The following is a 21,754-nucleotide window of genomic DNA, read 5'->3' on the forward strand; positions in this document are numbered from 1 at the left end:
AGCGGTGAGATAAATAGGAATTGTTAATATATGAAGATGTGATTGCGCTCAATGCCTCGATTGCCTTGATCTGGTTCGTGCAAGTTTGTTGCTCGACACTGTAACTGTAGGCGCTCGCCAACGGTTGATCATAATGCATATCTCAAGATGCTCCACGCTCCTCCTGGCGCTGCTTCTCAACAGCGTTGTGGCACTTGCCGCCCCCGACGGTAATGGCAATCATGACAATAAGCATTGGACGGGGATATGGGCCACGATGCCACAGCTCACTGAGCCGGCCAACTTGCCGCCAGCGCCATATGTGAGTGGGATTGAAAAATAGAAGACAGAGAAGCAGGGGATTCTCCCGATACTTAACATCGACAACTGACACCGCCCTTCCCAGAACGCAAGCGGCGTAGTCTTCCAAAACGCCACGATCCGCCAGACCGTCAAAGTCGCCCTGAGCGCCGAAACCATCCGGCTCCGCCTCTCCAACGCCTTTGGCGGCAGCGACCTGCCAATCACGGCGGCGACCATCGCGTTGCCAGCCAACCGCAACGGCTCGACGGGCCTGTCGGCCATCGACGCGGCCACGGTCCAGCCACTGACCTTCTCCGGCGGCAGCGCCAACTACACGATCCCCATGGGCGCCCTCGCGGTCACGGACCCGATCGAGTTCCCCGTGGAGCCGGGATCCGTCGTCAGCATCTCGCTGTACCTCGCGGCGGGCCAGACGACGAACCTCATCACGTCGCACCCGGGCAGCCGGACGACGTCGTACTTCGCGCCCGGCAACGTCGTGAGCGCCGCCGACGTTGTCACTGCCGAATCTGCCCCGAGCAGCAGCAGAGCGGACCACTGGTACTTCATCTCCGCCCTCGAAGCCTGGCTCCCGCGCTCGCAAACCAGCGCCCTCGCCATCGTCGGCGACAGCATCACCGACGGCCGCGGCAGCACCACGAACCAAAACGACCGCTGGCCGGACCGACTCCAAGCCCGCCTCAACTCCCGCCCCCACCCCGCTCACAACAACCAAATCGCCATCCTCAACCAAGCCGCCGGCGGCAACCGCGTGCTCCAAGACGGCCTCGGCCCCAACGCCCTCTCCCGCCTCGACCGCGACGTCCTCGCCCAACCGGGCGTGCGCTACGTCCTCCTCTTCGAAGGCGTCAACGACATCGGCGCCGCCCCCGTCGACCCCGCCACGCAACAGGACCTCGGCACCCGCCTCCTCGCCGCGTACGACCAAATCGTAACCCGGTGCCACGCCGCCCGCCTCCCCGTCTTCGGCGCCACCATCACGCCCTTCAGCGGCGGCGCCCCCGGGCTGCAGCCGTACTCGGACCCCGCACGGGAGCGGACGCGGCAGCGCGTTAACGCGTGGATCCGGGACAGCGGCCGCTTCGACGCCGTCGTCGACTTCGACGCGCTCGTGCGCAACGCGTCGCGGCCCGACCGGCTCGCCGACGCGTACAACAGCGGCGACTACCTGCACCTGAACCCGGCCGGGTACGAGGCCATGGGCGGGGCGGTCGATCTGGCGCTGTTCGACAGGTTCGCGGACGGCGTGGACCGCATGGTGTGATAGAATTGAGTCGAAGTTTCGAACTTGGGGGGTCTATGTTGAGGGTAAGAGCGTTTAGGGGAGGAGAGGGACCTGTTGACAAAGTAGTAGAAATATAGCGTCTAGCCCAACACTAGATGAAACTAAATGACAAAACCTGTAAGGCGTTCGGTTATCTGGGTGTCCCTGAAATATATACACAGACTAACTTGGGGCTGGCGCGAAATGATCAGCGAGTGGCAAATCAAACGTGATTGCTAGGATAGCCCATCAACGTTGGGCATCAAAGTGAGGCGCGGGTCAAGATGATCATCGCAAACAATAGCAAAGCATACCAAGCAAACTGAATCCAGAGGAGGAAAAATCAAATCAAATCGTAACTGTTTTAATGGGAAGAATCCTGAATTACATAAAGCTCGAAGGCTTTCTTCTCAATGAACGCCAAGCGCTATGACTCCGTTTTACCCCTTTTCTGTTGGCTACATCCCTATTCCCTCTAGGCAGCACAGAAGGTGCGACGGCCTGACCAGATTATGCCCATAAGCGGCACATACCGTCAGCACCGGCAGAGACCAGCCAAGGGTTGGTCGGGTGCCAGTCGATATCCATAACACCCAGATTATTGACCACCTTGTGGCCCTTCAGCTGCTTCAGAGGGACCAGCGTGGGATCCGTCATCAAATCGTTGTGGACGCGTCCATGGAACAACTGGATCGTACCGTCGTCACTGGCGTCCGCGAACAGTGGGAAACTACGCGAATATTTGACCTGTCTGATGGCGTTGGGGTGGAAACGCATGGTCTTGTACGGTCGAGCCGACAGCTCGAGATCATGCCAGAGCAGTCGACGATCGTAGGAACCAACAATCAAATGGTCTCCAGAGGCGGTGTGGATATCGAACGACGAAATCCAGCGGGCACCGGGCTGTATGGCCTTCACCAGTTCCTGCTTCTGAAGATCGTACACCCTAATGGTGCGTTGCAGGGCAACGAATAGGACGGGTCTCGAAGGATGGAACTGAGCTGTTTGCGCCAAGCCAGGAAGCTTACGGAAGGGAATCTGTGTGAGGTGCTTCGACAGTGTGTGGATTGCCACAGCAGAACGCTGGCCGGTAGGTGACACGGTACAGAAGAAGTCACCACGTCTGTGCCAGTTGATGACCTTCACGTCGGCACGTACTGTAATCTTCAGGAGCACTCCTTGGTCCTCAAGTCGGGCTCCTGGGCGGGCCCAAGTTCCGGGCGGGTCTTTGCGGTTTCCGTTGCTGGTCAGGGTAGCGGTCTTTCCGTTTGTCGCGTATCCGAAACCAGTGTCAATTACGGCCCGGCTCGCTTGCTGCACCTCTTGGTCCAACATAGGCGGGACGATGAAGTAGACGTCTTGACCTGCAGCAGCGGTAAGAATAGCACTTCCAGGGCGCCATCGCACCGCATTTACAGGCTCGTCGGCGCTGATACGGATGCTGGCCACCTGCTTGCCGCTGCGAAGTTCCCAGAATTTCACAGCACCGTCGTCACCTCCGCTAGCCACCCATTCACCAGAGGGGTCGATCGCCAGGGAGCGCACTCTGGAGCCATGGTTGTACTCGACGGCACCAACCGTGGGGAATGGCCTCAACTCCTCGGCACGAGGGAGTTTGGGAAGTAGCGAGTTCGGATCGATATTCAGACGTGTTCTCCTCACACGAGGGGCGAGGTAGAGATCGAGACAGCTGTAGATATCAATGAGTATTGGGTCCCGTTCTCTAAGGGTGGAGATACATACCGACTGAAGCTTTCTTTCACGAATTGGTCGTAAGCAGGTACTTTACGCAAAGCATCATAGCTAGCTGGCAGGTAGTTCTTTTTCCTGTCCTCTGGGTCTGTCTCTTCCCATTGCTTCTTCTCCTCTTTATTAGGAAGATACTCAGGGGGAGGGCTGTCGGTGACTGTTAGTTGCGCATACGGAGGCAGAGAGCAGAGGGAGGATTGCATACTTGTATGACAGGTCAAATCCTGGCGGCGGCTGCTTCGGAGCCGGGATGTGCATCACATGTGCTGGTTGCGCTTGTTCGTTTGCCCATAAATCATACATTTCTTCTTCCTCGTCTTCTTCTTGCTCCCGTTCCTCCGGAGGCACGTACGGCTGTATGCGGCCTTCACGGATTGCGCGAACAATCTTCATAATCCGTTGCTGCTCATGTTTACTCGGCAAGAATCGGCGCTTTGGTTCGGGGGCTGCCGATATAGGCATCTTCTCCTCCTCATGAGTAAACCAATCAACATACTCGGGGTACTGTTCGTAGCCCTCTTCGGGTATTTCCTGCATCTGGACCTTGCGCAGGAGCTCGAGTTCTTCGCGGCTCAAGTTCAGGGGCTTGCCAGTGGCAGGGTCGGTAAGTCCGGTCCATCCCTTGGGAATCTCGATACTAAAGTCTGTCAGGATCATGCCAACAACCAAGTCGTACCTTCTTCGAGTGACTTACCTGTCCAGGAGAGCATCAAGAGCCTGGCCAGAGGCTGGCCTCATAATCTTCTTGCCGTCAATGTTGTAACCGATGTGGGGGTATTGATCTAAAACCGGCAGTTAGCGACACTGAACAACAATGCGAAGAACGGGTTGTAGAGGCGTCAGGACTCCCTCGAGACGCTGATGCGACAAAACCCGCAAGAATAGTGTAGTCTTACCATAAAACTTCAAAGGGATATTTCCGATAGTGTTCTCCGGGTCTTGCGCGTCGGAATCGTCAGAGTCGTACACAGGGTCGATCTCGTCGTAAACGTAGCGCTCGCCGCCATTGGCGTCTTTTTCGATACGGTACCGGGGCCCGTCGTGTTCCTCGTCTTCCTTCTCATCGGGGTCTTCCTCGGAGGGGACCTCGTCGCTATCGAGGTCCTCATCTCGTTCGTCGACATCTTCGGCCTCGTCATCGCTGTTCTCTTCGTCCTCCGAGTCGTCGGAGAGCACGCCTTCCAGAACACCGTCGCCGAACTCATCGTCGGAAAAGGTGGCAGCTTCGGCCTCTGCCGCAGCAGTGGAAGCCTTGCGCTTCAATTGCGTCCGCGGAGCCATGTTGATCCTCGGTTGCGATGTTTGGGCAAAAGTCGGTTGCGCAGGTCGACTTTTACTGCACTTGAGCGCCGTCTAATTGGGCCTGGGCTTTGCCAGGAACTTTTTTCGAGTTAGGTGGGGTCCCTAATGTTTTCTGCCATCCAGGAACTTTGCTTATTTTTTGACCGCCTGCCGATCAGACCTTGACGCCTACAAATAATTGACCGCCCGAGCTTGAATTTCGAGTTTTCCGCGCCGCACAGCAGATATAGTGTCAGCTAAAAAGTCATTTAGTCATCAAACATTGGGGTTATAGCTCAGTGGTAGAGCGTTCGCTTTGCATCTGCAAATCTGCGAAAGGCCCTGGTTTCGATCACCAGTAGCTCCACACTCGACAATTGTCTTTTTGCTTTTCTCAAGTCTTTTTGCGTCGATTACATTCATTGGTGATCATATCAGTTGAGTCGTTTGGACATTTGGTAGGGATCGTTCGTACTTCGAGTTGAAGTACTGCCTAATATCATTTTTGCGTATATCAATATGACAGTATATCTCGATTTTCCCATTCTACTTCAGCTATTCATCCGACTGAATTGTTTAGATGAGTGGTAGGCAGCAACCTTAGTTGGCGAGCCCAGGCAAATCCTAGGTAAAGTGAGGGCGTGGCACAATCAGATCAGCACCATCTTCCTGAATCCGGTAAACCTTCTTCTCATAGTTGATATTCTTGATGTCGTCCTTGTTCATAACCCGCACCCGCGAGCTGCGGATCTCCGGACGGGACAGGATGGCCTCGTAGAGCGGTGCGAACTCGGTCGCGCTCGTGACGCCGTGCTGCTTCGCGTCCTCGTCGACCTCGACGCGCATCGCGAGATAGATCTCGTTGAAGCGCACATTGGTCTCGGCGTTCTCGCGGCACGCCGCCGTGGCCATGCTGAACAGGGGGCCTTGCGTCATGGCCGGAAGCGGGAAGAACGCCAGGTCGCCCATAGCCCCGGTGCAGATGGTGAAGGTGGCGGGCTGGTTCTGCTCCAGCAGGTAGCCGATGGTTTCCCGGTAGGCGTCTGCGGCGTTTCTGTGGTTAGTGGGGTGGGGACCTCGGTGATGGAAGAAGAGGACGTGGCCTACAGAAGTTGGACTCGAAGCCCCTGGCCATGTTGTCGCGGAACTGGGCCGGGGTGATATCTTTCAGAGCCACGGGGATATAGTCGGCGCCGACTTTACCACGTTGTGTATCAGTATGAGCAATTCGACTCGCCACTCATCTGGAGGTAGCATGGCAGGAGGTGTATGGCTTACCGCAGGTGAATACGTGTTGGAAAGCTGGCAACTTGCCTGCCCGGACCTGATCGACAACGCCCTTCAGCCCCGTGTCGGAGACCACGTCGGCCTCGACGAGGGTGACGCCTTCGGATGTTCCGAGGTTCTTGATGAGCTTCTCGCCCGACTTCTGGTTTCGCACGACGGCCAGGACTTGTCGCTTCGAATTCAAGGCCGCCGTGATTGCAGAAGTGCCAATGTTCCCGGTTGCTCCGATTACCAGTACGGTCTCCATTGCTGCCGATGTTGATGAAAGGGTCTTTGGGAGTGTTTGGAAATGTCGTTTCAGAGTGTCACTTGTGTTGAGATGTTCAAGTTCGATGATGATTCTGACCTACAGGGCTTACAGCCGGAGCGTCGAGTCTTTATAGAAAGGTGATTGCATGATTTTACTAGATACAATGAGAGTTGGCCTCAGTGGTGCATTGTTGTTGCCCGCAGAGCATAGTAGAATCCTGCTGATGGCATCCAACATCGGCTCGTGACAATTAGTCAACTCACGGAACTCGCAACTTTCAAGAAGTCCGTATTCGTTTGTAATCAAAGAAGAAATGAGAATTGCGCCCAGATATGCAGCATAGAGTTGGACACTTGGCTGGGAAGCAAGTCAAATTGTGTGGTTGATGTTACTGAGTAGTCCTGTAGCAAGTTGATTGGTAATCTTTCCGGGGTCTACACGTCACATTGTGGGGTATAAATCTAGCATGATCCAAAGAGGAAGGATGCGATCTGGAGAGCGGATGCGTACTCGGATAGAACTAGACTAATGCAAGACGTATCTATATCATTTAGCTATGCTGGGTGCCGATATTTCAATCGCGGATCATGATCATAGGTTTGGTATTATGCATGGTCGTCATGGGGAGGAAGGGAGAGCTGTATAGAAGTATGCATCTGTGTACATGTAGTTAGAGTTGGTCCATATGAGCTAAGACATAATTAAGGTCCGCGAAGCGGCGTAGTGTCGCCTATAGAAATATCGCATATAAGAGAGGAGGTATGCCTGAAGAGGCATCACATTAGGAAAAGTGGGATCAGTTCGTAGATGCGCTCATCGGCCCCGCGATTAGTAGTATGGACTTACCTCCGGCAGGATTGGGTTCATCCCGACCGCGTTTATAGCAGTTACTATTCCGCTGTATCCTGGATAAAATTGGAAAAAGGGGTCGGTAAGCTGCAGCAAAACGCCTCTGCCCGTGACTATGCCTTATGCTCCGCCACAGTCCTAGGTTCTCACGAGAGCCCCATGCCATCCTCAGAACGTACAACTATGATCTGACAAAGCTTCTCATAGCTTTAAGACAAGTAGACAATGAATCACTTCACATTTCACTCTAAATAATATCCAAGCCACTGGGGTTTCTCAGACGAGGCAATGTCACGATTTGGGGCAATGTAGGCCTGAAACCCCTAACCATATGTTACAACAATGAAGATGGATTCGAAAGGCATTATTCTCAGAATACTCACACATACCTACTTACAGGTTCGATGCCCCATTCCCATGAACCGGACATGCCGCACGAGCTAAGCACTGTTGGCCGGCAAGACAGCAAGTGTCTTTGTTCTCCATGCCGGATCCTGGGCGAAGATGCGCGGTGGAGCATCAAGTATGCACCATCATCAAAAGAGGTCACCGAAGTCATTCGATGAAGGCCTCATGCTCTATGGGATGTGCCTTATCCCCATAAGCAGGCGCATCCTCCTCAGACCCAAGGCTGTGCATCGGCAGCTGTTCCATATAGCCGGTGGTCTTGTCTTGGCTTTAGTGTCTGCATCGTAACAATACACAAGTTGTCCGCCAAAACCACGATCTGCAGGGCTGGTCTAGACCAAAACTTTCGTCGGTCTACAGAACTTGTTGATTATTGGCAGGTATCAAAAGTAAGGAGTGATGAACAAGTTCCCACCCCAGTGGCGGCGTGACATGGTGAGAGCTGCATCCAGGAGAGATGATGTTGAGCCTTGATAAAACCGACGGAACACTTTGGTGGATGTATGATGAAGGCAACAGTCAAACTGGGCATGTAGAGATCATGTGCCATCATCAAGCTCCCAAGATCAAGGCTACTTAATTGCAGTCATCAAAATCACCACAAGTGGAAATAGTTGGATCCAAGTCCGCCGAAGAGCAGGCATCCGGGAACATAGCGAAACCGGCGTGTCTGCTATCTCAATTGGTGAGGAGTAACGGACGGTAGGCCCAGTCCCAGAGCACGCAAGACGGTTAATGATAAACTGCCGGGGTTTGGGGTGGGGTATCCGAAGTGGGAGTCAGTAGCAATAGCCCGCGTACTTTAACCCGCTACGACTAAAACAACTACAATTGGACATTCGAGGAGAGATTGCGACGAATGTCCGAGATAGCTCTTCTTTCCATCACCCTGAATGCACATCACATTGATTATTTAGTCCTGAATAGCGAGGCTGGATATTTGGCTTCTATACGAGAAATTGTATCTTGATTGCTCCCGTCTTCTCTTTTTGCTGTTCTTCTCTACGTCGTCATGCCTTCCTTCTCAGTAAGTAATTCCCCAGCTTACAGTGGGCCCCGTTCGACTCGTATGTTGCCGACAACATTGGGGGATTCCCGTAATATCATCACCGCCTTCGTACAGATCGTATTCTAACAAATATAAACCAACTTACAGCGTCTCGTCCGGTTTCTCGCCAGAGATGGCAGAGTTTACTACGGTGATGCCATGCTGCCCCATGGTGTCACGGATATCGCCAAGACCCGGCAGGCCCGCATCGTCACGGGCGATATCTTCGGCAAGCACGAGGTGACGGACCAGGTCGCCGACGTGCGTCTCCTGTTGGCACCTCTTGCCTTGGAAGACGTAAAGACGGTCCGGTGTCTAGGATTGAACTACGAGAAGCATGCCCACGAGGTACCATTTCCCAGTCCAAGTCGAGCGAGGTAACTTGATCATTATTTGTGCGGCATTTGCTGAAACGTCTGAACTGCAGTCGAAGATGGCCATCCCCAAATACCCGGTGTTGTTCTACAAGCCGGTGACGTCGCTGGCTGGACCAACAGACCCCATCCCCGTGCACCAGATCGCTCAGCAGGAGGCCGGGCTGGACTACGAGTGCGAGCTCGTCGCCGTGATCGGGAAGCGCTGCACCGACGTGTCCGAGGCCGACGCACTCAACTACGTGCTAGGCTACGCCATCGGCAATGACGTCTCGCACCGTGACTGGCAAATCAAGCGGGGCGGCGGCCAGTGGTCCCTCGGCAAGGGCTTCGACGGCTGGGCTCCGTACGGGCCGGGGATCGTCTCGAGCGACCTGATCAAGGACCCGCAGACCCTGAAAATAGCGACCCGTGTCAATGGTCAAACCGTCCAGGTAAAGTGTTGCCCCGTTTCCGTGGGGAGGTCCATGTTCGAACTCGACTAACCGAATCGTTACAGGAGGAAAACACGGCGGATATGATCTTCAACGTGAAGCAGACTATCTCATTCCTCAGCCAGGGCCACACACTCTTGCCCGGAGACTTGATTTTTACAGGCACGCCGTCTGGTGTTGGCATGGGCCGGGAACCGAAGCTGTGGCTCAAAGACGGCGATGTGGTCGAGGTTGAGCTCGAGTCCGTGGGGACTTGCACTAACACGGTCGAGTTCGCCAAGGAAGCCGCTAAGCTCTAGGAAAGACGAGACCATATAGACCATACTCTAAATATATGAGCTCATATTAGCTATAACTGGGTAGCCAGTGATTGGACTACCTAGGTAACTTAAGTAAATCTTAGATGACCCTGAACGACCTGGGCACAATGCAAGATTAAAGTATCAATATGAGGAGCAGAGTATATACACTACCAGCGAAAAGGAAAAGGCAGGTATGGAAGATGCATCTTGGCAAGGCTTTTTATGTGAATTTGATTAAAGCTTCAGCGGCAAAAGCGGCAATTATAGCCTTTTCGTGGTGAGGTAATCACCCAATCGCTGGTTATGACTGCGGCTGTTTTCCGTTGTGGACTTCTCGATTGATAGCAGCTGACAGGTTGGTGGGAGGCAGGTACACGCTAAGTTTGACAAGCACATGGCTAAACGTGGGCGCAGCTGCTGTGGTGGTGGTGTTTGCACTGCCCGCCACCACAACAAGCAAACGGCCACCCGCAGGCAGCTTCTGTACAATCCTCACTGCCTCCTCCTCTTATCAGGCGCTTGTCTCAAACTTCCATCGAACCGTGGCACCATCGAGCAGATATCATGATGTACCTTCCCCACCATCCAGCCCCAAGGCGCCGACTTGCCAATCAGCCTGGGGCGTGGCTCAAAGAAGGTGATACCCGGTGACCACTCTAGGCAAGGCTCACTTCCCCAACGCCGCGCTAGAACTTCGAAGGAATCGATATAGGACCAGGGGCAGGTGTAACTCTGTTCCTGATTGCTGCATTCGGTGGCCAGCCTGCATCGCAGGTCGAGCCTAGGGCCTTGGGCTTCTCCTCACCATCATGCCTTGAGGGTCGACCGGGTGCGGCTGAGATTGCATTAGGCTTTCTTTCTCAGGCTGCGAAAAGGCCAAAATCCGGTGCAAACCAGCTCAAGTGTCAAGAATCGGGTTGCGGTGGTACCGAACCTCCAGTCTCGGTGCATTTTTCTAAATATATTAAAAGCGCCCTAGACTGTCCTACTTGCAACATTTGACTGTTGCGCATTCGGTAAATGGTACTCCTTGTATTCAGGACGATCGTCAAGTTCAGATGGGATCGAGATTCGAGATAAATCACCGGAAAGTCCAAAAGCAAGTTGAACATTCGCCAACGCAGACACGGGGGATGCAGTGCCACGTCTGCTCGATTCCAGTCACTATACTTGGGACGACCAGCCCACACACATGAGCTCCGAGTCTTTACACCTTACCGGCGATTTTGCTGTGATTGCCACTACACTAGTCGCTTATAAGGTGTTTACTATGTTGCTTGTCCCACCCAAGCAAGACGACCGAGATGTTTCCACGATCGCAATGACCAGCACTCCCAATGGGGTAAAGCCGCGATGGAAGGGAAAGGGGAAGGAGATAATCCGGAAACCAGTTCCGAAAACGACTGTCGCTGAAGATGATGCAGAGGAAGCTGGTGACCCGGTGGATTGGACTCAATATGAGCCGCCAGAAGGGCTAAAGACTGCGTACGATGTTGAAACTGATCTCATTCTGGATCTCCTGAAAGATTCTATCGCCACTGTCAAACGTCGTATAGCCGACGAAGCAGTACGAAAAATCGAGATAGAAGCCTTCAATTTTGACGAAGGGGAGGCAAAAGGGGAAGCCGTCGAAACCGAACAGACGGAAGACCCAGCTCCGGAGACCGCTCAATCGCAAACGAGACCTGATCAGCCAACAAGAGAGGCGCCGACTCCGGTGCCCGAGACTGACCATGGCCCAGCAGGCCCTTCCTCTGTCGACTTTGCGGGGACAAAACTGACAATAGACCAACACGGCCTATTGCGGCCAGCCCCTATCCCTCCCAAGTCGACCAGGCGCAGGCTCCTGGGACTGTTGCGCCGGCTTAAAGGGAGCGGGAAAGCTGAGTCTAGCAGTGCTGCTGCCTCTTCTACTCGGGATATGAGATCGGAATCAAGTCTCGATTTGGATGCACGCTTAAACGCACTACTGACTGGGCGGCGAGATAGTCAGGCTGTCCGAACAGAAAGTGCCCTGGGAAACAGTACAGATTGCGGCTCTTCTATCCACAGAGAACAAGTGTAAGTTATCTGCGTGAGACTCGTATCAAACTTTCGTATTGACCTCGTACGTTTTTAGGGAATGTGTTTCCTGCCTTGATGATTTCGATCTCAACGAGATGGTGAAAGCGCCCTGTCATAGTTACTGCCAGGACTGTTTCACGCGCCTCATCACCTCGGCCTGCGAACACGAACAGCACTGGCCGCCGAAGTGCTGTCTCAATACAATTCCTGAGCCAACGATCCTGACCTTGACGGACGAAGACCTCAAACAGCGGTACCGAAGCCGGGCTGAAGAGTGGAACATACCCGTTTCCGAGCGCGTGTACTGCCATCAGCCCGAGTGCAGCGCCTGGCTGCGACCAGACCGCATCGACCGCGCCCTCAACGTTGCGAGATGCGACGCGGGGTACTCAACCTGCACGCTGTGCCGGGGCGCCCAGCACGAACTCACCAACGGCCAGGGCGCCTGCCCGCATGACCGTGATATCCAAAGAACCGAGGAACTGGCCGAGGAGGCAGGCTGGAAGCGCTGCACCGGCTGCCACGCCTATGTCGAGCACAGCGACGCCTGCCAGCATATGACGTGCCGGTGCGGCGCGCAGTTCTGCTACGTCTGCGGCGCGCGTTGGCGCACCTGCGGCTGCACCATGGAACAGCTGGCCGCGGTAAAGTCTGCGGCCCGGAAACGGCAGGAGCAGCGCGCTCTGCGGCAGGCCCGAGAAGAATCTGAGGCTGCCGAGGCGATCCGCTTAGTGGCCGAGTTCGAGCGTGAGGAGGCGCGCAAGAGGCAGCTGCTGTTGCGCGAGCGCGAGCGGCGTCGGGCCGAAACCCGACGCCGCGAGCTTAAGGAGCGCATCACGCTGGAGGAAAACCGCCGCGCAGCGGTCGTGGCTAAGTTCGCGGAGCTGCGTGGGACCCTTGAGGAGCTGCACGCCCTGCAGCACGTCGCTGTCGTACAGGAGCTCGATCGCCGCGCGGCGGTGCTGGCGCACGAGGCGCAGGTAGCCCGGACCGCCCTCGGCGAGACGAATGACGCTAAACGCGAGAAGCTTCGCTCCGACGCGGCAGCGAAATTGGCCGCGCGGAGGAAGGAACTGGACGATGAGCTCGCGTCGCGCATCAAGGAGGAGCGCCGTGTCGAGGAGCAGTACCTCGCACAGCTCCAGGCACATTACCACTGGGTCGATGTCAAAAGGAACAAGATCGAAAAGGGCAAACATAAAGAGACCGACGATAAGTGTCCTGATAATCCACCACCAAAGAGGGCCGCGGTGGCCGACGTCGAGACCGAGAGACTCATGAAGGCGTTCCGGCGCCGCAATGATGAGGGGTTCGCGATGTGGCGCAAGTGGAAGGACGGCGAATGGGAGTCGTACCATTTCCGCGTGACGGAAAAGCGCGACATCATGCTCGAGACGTTGGACGTGACCGAGACCCGGCTGGACGAGTCGGCGGAGCGGGAGCACGCGGCCTTTAAGAAAGAGCGGCGGGCGCACCTGCGGTGGGTCGACGTCGTGATCGAGGAGCGGCAGAAGATGTTGGCGGAGATGGAGACGGAGGAGAGGGACAACGGCGGTGAGGATATCGCGGCTTGGATTGCCGAGCAGGAGGCGATGGAGGCGATTGCCGCTGCGGCGCTGGAGGACTTGCCCCCTTCTCCCTCTGGTTCCTCTTCTGGTTCTGCTGGGCCTAGCTGGCCTCTTCCTGTGTCCGGTTCTGCTGGACCTAGTTGGCCGCTCCCTACTCCTGATCTACAGACCAGACCAACAGGAATCCTTGATCCCTCATATCCCATACCACCTTCATTTCCTCCCTCGGTCCTGGGGAGGGTGGTCCGCGGACGAAGGGGTGGACAAAGGAGTGTAGCTCCGGAGATATTGCCTCGAACCAGCCGACCGTATAATATGGCCGCATAAACCCTAAGATGGCCAGATAGACTTAAACAGCAAAAATATGACATATCAACTCTAATTGGAGACTTGATAATTATGGCCGTAACGGTTTGAATCTAGTAGTATGACCTAGTACTCTCACTCCTATACTGATCCTGCGTACCCGGAAACGCACCTGGCGGAGGGATCTTGGCCGCCTTCTCATCTTCGTCCGAGCTCAGAGGCTCTTCGCCGTAATCGTCGACCCTATCAGGGGGAGCCCTCATCGCTTCTAGAGACTGTGCGCTTAGCTTGGGTGCCTCGTATGGCTTAATGCTGTGGATCTCTCTGCCAGACGGTAGCCCTGACAACAGGGACGCCGGAGACGGTATGGCTTGGGTCATGATCTGAAATTGTTTGTTAGCAAATCTGGGAGATTCACGTGCGGAAACCCACTGATCAACTCTTACCGTATCGTTCATCTTGGTCCATTTCTCCTCCAACATCTCGATCACCCGTGTCTCCTCGAGTTTGCCGGCATCGGCCCCCCACCCAGAACCCTTTTCAACCTTTTTGTCCTCTCGCTTATCGGTCCACTCCTTCTTCATGCGGCTGAGACTCAGCCCCTTCTTGACCTCCTTGGGCTCGTGGCCCAGCTCCTGAAGACCGCACTGCAGCCACCCCAGCGCCGTGCCCGTCTGGCCCGACAGCTCCGCGTCGATGCCGAAGAAGCGGCAGGCCCGCGCCCGGCTCGCCATGCGCAGGTCCTCGATGTAGCGTATCAGGCCCTCGCTGAGCTTGGACGTCCCCTTCGTGGCCGTCGCCTTGGCCAGCGCCGACGCCTGGGCCGCGTGGTCGGCGGCCGCCAGGCACAGCCGCGCGAACAGGTGCGCCCGCACTTTCGGGATGTCGGGCGACTTGTACATCCACTCCGTGTCGTTCTTGTTGCGGGCCTGGGCCACGACGGCCGGGTAGGGGTCGTCCTTGAGCACGGCCAGCAGGGTGGCTTCCGCCAGCGCCAGCGAGGTCAGCGCCCGCGTCGTGCTCGCCGCGATGTCGGCGCAGGGCGGGCTCGTGACGTGGGACTCGGCCCGCCGCGCCAGGTAGTCGTGCACCGAGGCCGCGTCCAGCAGGTGCTTGGCCGCGGTCTGGATCGCGGCCGTGCGCGCCGCGGCGCCGGCGGGCGCCGCGCTCGTCACGTACAGCGGGTGCAGGGCCGCGCGTGCCAGCTGGCTGTGCGCGTAGCCCAGCGTCGATAGGGCGAAGAAGAGCTCGTACTCGAGCGACTGGATCTTGACGCGGGCCGTCTCCCGCCCCGGCACGGTGCTCTCGGAGATGGTGGGTCTCCACTCGATGCTGGGGGTGGAGGCTAGGCTCACCCCGATGTTGGCCTCATGGTGCTGCTGGCTGCTGCTGCTGAGGCCGGCGTCCACGGCGAGCAGGTAGGGGATGTAGTTGTCGAGGCTGTTGACGATGGACGGGAGGTTGGGGGCTTGCGAGGCCGGCGGGAGGCGCTTGTGCTTCTTCAGGGCGTCCCTGACCACCCCGCGATGGGTGCTGGCATTGAGGGGCAGTGAGGGGTGGGTTTCGCAGTTGAAGCTGGCGGAATACGAGAAGGAGGATGTGGTCGGGAGTACAAAAGGAAAAGGCATTGTCGTTGATGTGCAGAATTTACAGCTTATATATGTCTCACACTGCTCTCATAATTTATCACGGAAGATGTAGTAAAGAGTGGCAGTTGGACTTGTGATGAAAATAATACCCTATCGCTGAAAGACCTCATCGTCATTGTATAGCCAGCCCAACCTACCTGGGTCGCTTGGCATCGCTGCTGCACACTCAAATTTACCTTTCGGTGCTCTCAAGCTGATAAGCCCGAGCTCGTGCCACTGCTTGGCCCACGCCAGCTTGTAAAAACGACTGCGAGTCAATACGCTCAATACGCGCGGTTCTGCATGTAGCCATTCACATCAAATTAACTCGATTTAATAATGCTGGGAGAGGTATATATAACTCTTGTCGGACTACACGTGTGCAAATGGGGGTCTAATTTGTAACTGAGATTCAATAAATCTGATTAGCATGGCGTTATCTGGTTGGTCCGGCGCCATTGAAATCTCAGGCAGGTACCACATAGAATTGTCTAGGCGGCAGGTACAGCGCTTGAGCGCACAGGCGGACAGGCTTACTTGTCCATCACGGAATGACCCGCAGCTTCCAGGCCACCTCGGATCCCACCTTAGCACTGAGATTGAATTGGAAATATGTTTCCGAAGCTCCAGCTAGCTTGAGTGAGGTTAAGGGGACAGACTGTACCAGAACCCTAGTCCAGGTAATTAAAAGTCCAGAATTGCTTTTCTGTTCAAGACTTGAAGCTGCCTCGTACTTGGCCAATTCCTCGACCTTCGCGCCAGATGCCGCCGACGACACTCTCTTGACATTCCTTACATAACGGTGAACCATGGCCGCGCCGTCGTCCGCCACCCACAAACCCCGTCGCAACAAGGCCAAGAAGACCGCGGCTTACGATGCGATCACGAAGCCCGAATCCCTCGTCCGAACGCCCTCGTTTCCCTTGGCTTCTTTCCTCTGGCCTGCCCGCGGCTCGGTGTCACAATGGGAGGTCCTGCCTCTGATTCTTATGGCCGTTGGCCTGTTTAGATGGGCGGCAGGTCTTTGGGGTTACTCTGGTAGGCACAGCACCCACTCGGATGATTCCTTTGCACTCTGCACAGTAATCGCTAACAGCTGGCGCAGGCTTCCAGGCACCCCCTATGTTCGGCGACTTCGAAGCCCAGAGGCATTGGATGGAGATCACGACACAGCTTCCCATTTCGCAATGGTACTTCAACGACTTCCAGTGGTGGGGCCTCGACTACCCGCCCCTGACGGCCTACCATAGCTGGCTGCTGGGCAAGATTGGCGCCATCATTGACCCGACCTGGTTCGAGCTGTTCGCCTCGCGTGGCTCCCACGACCCGACGTTGAAGATTTACATGAGGGCGACGGTCATTGTCTCGGAGTATCTGATCTACATACCTGCGACTGTCATCTTCGTCAGAAGATACAGCAGGCTCTTTGGCGTGGCGCCATGGACAGCCTGGGTCGCATTGGTCGCGATTCTCATGCAGCCGGCAACCATACTCATTGACCATGTCCATTTCCAGTACAACACGGTCATGCTTGGATTTGTGCTTTCGAGCATGTCCAGCATGCTGGCCGGCCGCCATATGTGGGCTGCGGTATTCTTCGTTGCCGCTCTAGGCTTCAAGCAGATGGCTCTCTACTACGCACCGGCTGTGTTCTCCTTCTTGCTTGGAAGCTGCATATGCCCGCGAATTAACGTCGGCAGGTTCGCCACCATCGCCATCGCTACAGTCATCTCGTTCGCGGTTCTGATTCTGCCCATCGTTCTCGGTACACTGTATGATGCTAGTCGCGGTATCGATTCTCAGCCAGACCTAGACGGCCCGCGCCCGCCGCTGCCGATCTTCCCGCAGCTTGCGGAATACCTCGATACGAATGCGATCTACTACCCTGTTGTTGAGCAGCTCGTGCAAATGGTTCACAGAATCTTCCCGTTTTCGAGAGGCCTCTTTGAAGACAAGGTTGCCAACTTCTGGTGTGCGATCAACGTGGTTATCAAAATGCGGAAGTACCCTGCGGTCCTTCTCCAGCGCATATCCCTTGGAGCTACCCTGGCGTCAATTGCGCCGGCCAATCTGATACTGCTCATCCGGCCCCGCAAGGAACTTCTCCCATATGCGTTTGCTGCCACGGCCTGGGGCTTCTTCATGTTCAGCTACCAAGTCCACGAGAAAAGCGCTCTGCTGCCCCTTCTCCCCATGACCATACTCCTGGCTGGAAAGCAGGGCCTCGGCAAGGACATCCGGGCGTGGGTGGGATTCGCCAATCTTCTAGGTGCATGGACTATGTTTCCCTTGCTCTCACGGGTGGATCTCAAAGTCCCCTACGCCGTCCTCACTCTTCTGTGGGCCTATCTACTTGGACTCCCGCCGACATCTACGAGCGCCTATTTCCAGGAGGGCCAGAGCGCGTGGCTGCAGTGGAGCACCGCTATTATCCACGGGGCTTTCTACATTCTCATGATTGTGTGGCATGGTCTTGCGCAGTTCGTTACGCCCCCGCCTGATAAGCCTGACCTGTGGGTTGTCGCGAACGTCGGAATCGGCTGCGCTGGTTTCATTCTGTGCTATCTCTGGTGTATTGGCAAATTGGTCCAAGAAAGCGGAATACTTACAAGGAGCGTTAGGCAAAGCCCAGGCAGCAAGTCAAAGACTCAATAAATGGCGCGCTCGCCACGAGTTGCGAATCTGGGGCCCTAATCTGTCTCTTGTGGCCTCAACAGAAGCCGATTCTCAATGATGTGAAGGCATTCATGAAACGGATGCTTCACAAATCCACCTGGCTGGAGATATTGACTCGAAATATACTGCTAGATGAGGAAGGTGTCGGCAAGGGGTCGCACATACGACGCTTGGCGGCAGGAAAGAGACGCCGCACGATGCCAACCTCGCATTTATAGAACAACCTGAAAATATACCCACAAAGACCAACAACGTTGAACTGCAGCATACACTGCGTCCTTCTCCTTTCAAATAAGCGAATGCACCGAAACGTAACACACTTGATTCCGGTTAACAGGCTCTCAATCTCACTGATTCTTGGGTCTCTTATATAAGCTGTGTGTTACCAGGTTTGGACGCCGTAGTCCATTTCCGGGCAACCCACAACCGGCGCTTAAACGTCTAATCTTAGGTACGCTCCGCGCCGTTCGAGAATCAACGAACCGGATATTTTTGCCGATGTAACCTGCACCCCTCCTCCGCTCTCTATTTTTACCTTGCTGCTCATTGGCCAGCTGTGTCATGCAGAAAACAAATCGATTCTTTCTCCTGGGTAGATGGCCCGACGTACTTACGATTCGGGCATCCCCAAGACAAACACCAGCTTACCAAGACGTTATTGATAGCGCAGCCGTCAATAACCTCCCCAGTATCGGCGGACGGTGATGATGTGCGTCTGTGTCTGTTGGTGTAAGCAGTGTTGAGATCGTCAAGGTTATTGCTCCGACGCCCATGCGATGGTGGATGATGCTACCTCTAGAATCGTATCGACCCGGTCAGCCTCCTGAAATATGCAGAGAGATGATGATGTTGTTGTGTATCTACTTTTATCTTCGAGGTCTGCCTCTCGATCAGTCATAGAATGATATGCCTGTTCGTCTTACTTCTTCCTTTTGTCTTTCTCTGACTTTCTGGAGTTCCCCACTCTCTTTTCTACCTTGTACAGTATGTGAGTTGGGGTCTTTGACGCTTATCATCACCCGCTCGCCAACATGAGACTACTTCTTGGAGTATTGGTCTTCGCGGCCAGAGTTTCCGTGGGTTTGGCACACGATGCAAAGCCTGATAAGACGGGCTCGTCGGCGACACAGACTACGGCTGGACCAACGATTCACACGATCAGCGTGGGAGCAGTACGTCAACGCCACATTCCTTGAAGCGTTGCGTCCCGACTAAACTGTGTGCAACTCATAGGCAGGATTCTCGTTCCGACCAGACTCAGTCACGGCGAATGTGGGAGATATCGTTCGTGAGTCCTCCGCCCTCCCTTTCTCTAAATGGTCAAAGGGCGTTTCCTCATGTAACTGGTGGTGACAACAGGTTTCAACTTCTATCCTTCGAATCACTCGGTCGCCCGAGCCGAGTTCAGGTATCCATGCATACCATACGAGACCGTGGAGATCGGGCGGCGAGGCTTCTATAGCGACCTCGTGCCGGTCCAGGCTATCCTGAACGATCCTCCGCATTTCGATATCAGGATCAACGATACCGAGCCTATCTTCTTTTACTGGTATGGTGACGGCACTGTTCGCACATTGTTCTGCGTTTATTCTTTTTAACGCATGCTTTCTATCCAGCACTCTTCCCGGATCGTGTCTGGATGAATCGATGGTTGGGGTCATCAACCCAGTATGCATTGCTCTCTCTTTTAGTTGTTGAAGTTGGATAGTTGTTGTGGTTATGATATATGCTAATCAACTGCCAAATGAAATACAGAACGGGACTTTCACGCTCGACATCCAGAAACAATATGTAGCAAACTCGACGTTCGAGTTTGCTCCGCGACAGCCCTTTCCGACCGAGATGCCGCGGCCCGACCCTAAGGTACCTGGCGGGTACGTGCAGCCAACAGCAGCAAACACGACAGGGCCCCGACATGGGGTCGGCGACCACGATGATTCGATGTCAGGCGCGGTCGTTGCCGGCATCGTCGTGGGCGGCGCCGCCTTGCTCGGGCTGATCGCGGGCCTTTTGTTTCTGTGCTACCGGAAACGGCGGCGGCACGGCTCGCACAAGGGCCGTCACCATCGGGGACACATCGCATTGCGATCCACCCCGTCGCCCATCCCGATGCGGCTCGCGGCCGCGGTGACACCTTCCCGACCGCCGCGAAGCCCGCGCAGGGCATCTTCGGGGCTGGTTTTCGCTTGCCAGGGAGAGCGGGCGCCGTCTTCTCGGTCCGGGACGCCGCGAGGAGGTGCGAAGCTGGCGGCAGCAGCTTCACCATCAGCCGGCGGCGCTCGTCGCATGAGCCCGACGGCGCAGGAACAGGACGAGGTGGTGGCGTACTCGAGTCCCGAGGCGCCGTACTACGGAATCATTAGCCCCCTGCGCGAGACGAAACCGGACCACTCTCCACGCCAACAGCCGCAACAACATCATCAGTCGCCGTCACATGATGCTGCTGCTTACCCGTAAGTGTCCCCCTGTCCTACCCGATCCCATCCTCTTGTCGCGTGAGGAAGATGACGACATCGCCAAAGCAATGGTCCCTGACCCAAACCACAGCATGAGCACTAACCAGTACCACCCGAGAGCGCCCATCATGCTGCCCTCGACGCCGCAGACGCCGCCGCCCGTCGAGCTGCCGGCGGGCTGCGCGGATGATCACCCGGGGAACGCGACGACGCCGCTGCCGCGGTACTACAACAACAACAACAACAACAACAACAACAACAGCAGCTGGAGCCGGCCGTTTAGCTGGCGGAGGGTGGTCGACTATGATTATCGGCCGGACAAGGTGGTGAATGGCAACATGATTTGACGACTGTTCCTGATCTTATGGGAGAAACTACAAAAACAATAATACTCGCGACAACGACGGGATCGCATCTCGGGGATCGTCCTCTTCCCCCTCCCTCTCTCGCAACGTCATTATATATCTTTTTTGTGCTTATATGGGGTACTTAGTCATTGCCGCTTGAAAGGCGTTTGGGCAGGTGGACAGCGACCTGGTTTTTTGGATGTACAATATGCTTTCTGTATTAGTAACATAGTCGTAAAACTGTATGTACGTACGGTGGTTGCGTGTCTGGCAGCGCAAGCATACTTCGCATTACCTAAGGTAGATGGATACATAGATTTCATGGGTTGGGAAAACGCTGGTAGTGGCTGGAAGAAGAGCGGATTTTTAGTGTTCAGCAGCAGCCGGCACATGGGAAACTTCTTCGATGGGGGATATTTGAGTTCAGTCAGAATTGTGTAATATATGGCATACTTTGATGCGACGTAATCTTATCATAGGGCTGGCGGTCTGATGGTTCGCACATGATCTGGGAAGCATGGCGTCGCGACTGGTTGAACCGAGTTGAGAAGGTCAGTGATGGGTTTTGTGGTAGGGGAGATATTGACAAGACTATGGACTACATGTAACCATCGTGACCACCAAAAGAGCCAGCTTTTAGCCAATGGTCAGTTAGCCAATTGGTTTTTGAATACGATCAGAAATACGATCAGCAAATATGCCATAGCTTTTGACCCCTTGCTCCCTTTGCGGCTATTGAAGAGCAAACTATTAATGGATTGCGGGGCACTCGCAGGCTGCGCTGCAGGGTCAAGAATCCATCAGGAGCACGACTGATGATGGCTGCACCAGGGAATGACGTACATAGAGGTTTGCAGCCCTCGAAGACTCGGGGCTATACTACATAGCGTAGAAAGAGAAGGAAAGGCTAGAGGACATCATCAACAAACGACACTGATTACTGTTGAAAGAATTACTTGGTATAGGCATGTAGAAAAGAACACCTAATAGTTTGTTCTATTTTGGGAGCGGCGGCACGGCACCTTGCATCAACTCACCACCACCAATTGCTCGGTAGGTGCGGAGGTGGCTGTAGTGTAGCACCATCGTCCCCTAACGTGGCTTGTGATGGGAAAAAAGGACAGCATGCCCCCCGGCAGCCGGGCTCTTTAAGGTAATGA

At 55.1% G+C, this 21,754-nt stretch overlaps 8 protein-coding genes across 8 annotated transcripts; 5 read left to right on the forward strand and 3 right to left on the reverse strand.

The window, feature by feature from the left end:
- Positions 1-133: 133 nt before the first annotated feature.
- On the forward strand, positions 134-1,567 carry PG985_007450 (SGNH hydrolase; the record flags this gene model as incomplete). Its single annotated transcript, XM_066827218.1, has 2 exons — positions 134-301; positions 386-1,567. The coding sequence occupies 2 exons, from the start codon at positions 134-136 to the stop codon at positions 1,565-1,567; spliced, it is 1,350 nt and encodes a 449-aa protein (XP_066684893.1).
- A 510-nt stretch (positions 1,568-2,077) lies between these two features.
- On the reverse strand, positions 2,078-4,597 carry PG985_007451 (Ribosome biogenesis protein ERB1; the record flags this gene model as incomplete). The annotated part of the gene is made up of 5 exons (XM_066827219.1): positions 2,078-3,257; positions 3,311-3,450; positions 3,491-3,953; positions 4,011-4,098; positions 4,213-4,597. 5 exons carry the CDS (start codon positions 4,595-4,597, stop codon positions 2,078-2,080), a joined length of 2,256 nt encoding a protein of 751 aa, XP_066684894.1.
- A 624-nt stretch (positions 4,598-5,221) lies between these two features.
- Positions 5,222-6,131, reverse strand: PG985_007452 (uncharacterized protein; the record flags this gene model as incomplete). The annotated part of the gene is made up of 3 exons (XM_066827220.1): positions 5,222-5,640; positions 5,705-5,794; positions 5,876-6,131. The coding sequence occupies 3 exons, from the start codon at positions 6,129-6,131 to the stop codon at positions 5,222-5,224; spliced, it is 765 nt and encodes a 254-aa protein (XP_066684895.1).
- Positions 6,132-8,403: 2,272 nt separating this feature from the next.
- PG985_007453 (Fumarylacetoacetate hydrolase domain-containing protein 2-like) lies at positions 8,404-9,546 on the forward strand (the record flags this gene model as incomplete). Its single annotated transcript, XM_066827221.1, has 4 exons — positions 8,404-8,418; positions 8,548-8,787; positions 8,867-9,247; positions 9,313-9,546. 4 exons carry the CDS (start codon positions 8,404-8,406, stop codon positions 9,544-9,546), a joined length of 870 nt encoding a protein of 289 aa, XP_066684896.1.
- A 1,324-nt stretch (positions 9,547-10,870) lies between these two features.
- On the forward strand, positions 10,871-13,508 carry PG985_007454 (E3 ubiquitin-protein ligase ARI4; the record flags this gene model as incomplete). The annotated part of the gene is made up of 2 exons (XM_066827222.1): positions 10,871-11,610; positions 11,669-13,508. 2 exons carry the CDS (start codon positions 10,871-10,873, stop codon positions 13,506-13,508), a joined length of 2,580 nt encoding a protein of 859 aa, XP_066684897.1.
- A 92-nt stretch (positions 13,509-13,600) lies between these two features.
- On the reverse strand, positions 13,601-15,115 carry PG985_007455 (uncharacterized protein; the record flags this gene model as incomplete). The annotated part of the gene is made up of 2 exons (XM_066827223.1): positions 13,601-13,870; positions 13,934-15,115. The coding sequence occupies 2 exons, from the start codon at positions 15,113-15,115 to the stop codon at positions 13,601-13,603; spliced, it is 1,452 nt and encodes a 483-aa protein (XP_066684898.1).
- Positions 15,116-15,924: 809 nt separating this feature from the next.
- PG985_007456 (dolichyl pyrophosphate Man9GlcNAc2 alpha-1 3-glucosyltransferase) lies at positions 15,925-17,770 on the forward strand (the record flags this gene model as incomplete). Its single annotated transcript, XM_066827224.1, has 2 exons — positions 15,925-16,153; positions 16,221-17,770. The coding sequence occupies 2 exons, from the start codon at positions 15,925-15,927 to the stop codon at positions 17,768-17,770; spliced, it is 1,779 nt and encodes a 592-aa protein (XP_066684899.1).
- Positions 17,771-18,822: 1,052 nt separating this feature from the next.
- Positions 18,823-20,594, forward strand: PG985_007457 (GPI-anchored cupredoxin; the record flags this gene model as incomplete). Its single annotated transcript, XM_066827225.1, has 6 exons — positions 18,823-18,963; positions 19,025-19,079; positions 19,151-19,340; positions 19,408-19,459; positions 19,547-20,244; positions 20,339-20,594. 6 exons carry the CDS (start codon positions 18,823-18,825, stop codon positions 20,592-20,594), a joined length of 1,392 nt encoding a protein of 463 aa, XP_066684900.1.
- Between the last annotated feature and the right edge of the window lie 1,160 nt (positions 20,595-21,754).

Source organism: Apiospora marii (genome assembly GCF_038362585.1).
Source record: "Apiospora marii strain CBS 49790 chromosome Unknown utg000004l_segment0_segment1, whole genome shotgun sequence".
Lineage (NCBI taxonomy): Eukaryota > Fungi > Ascomycota > Sordariomycetes > Amphisphaeriales > Apiosporaceae > Apiospora > Apiospora marii.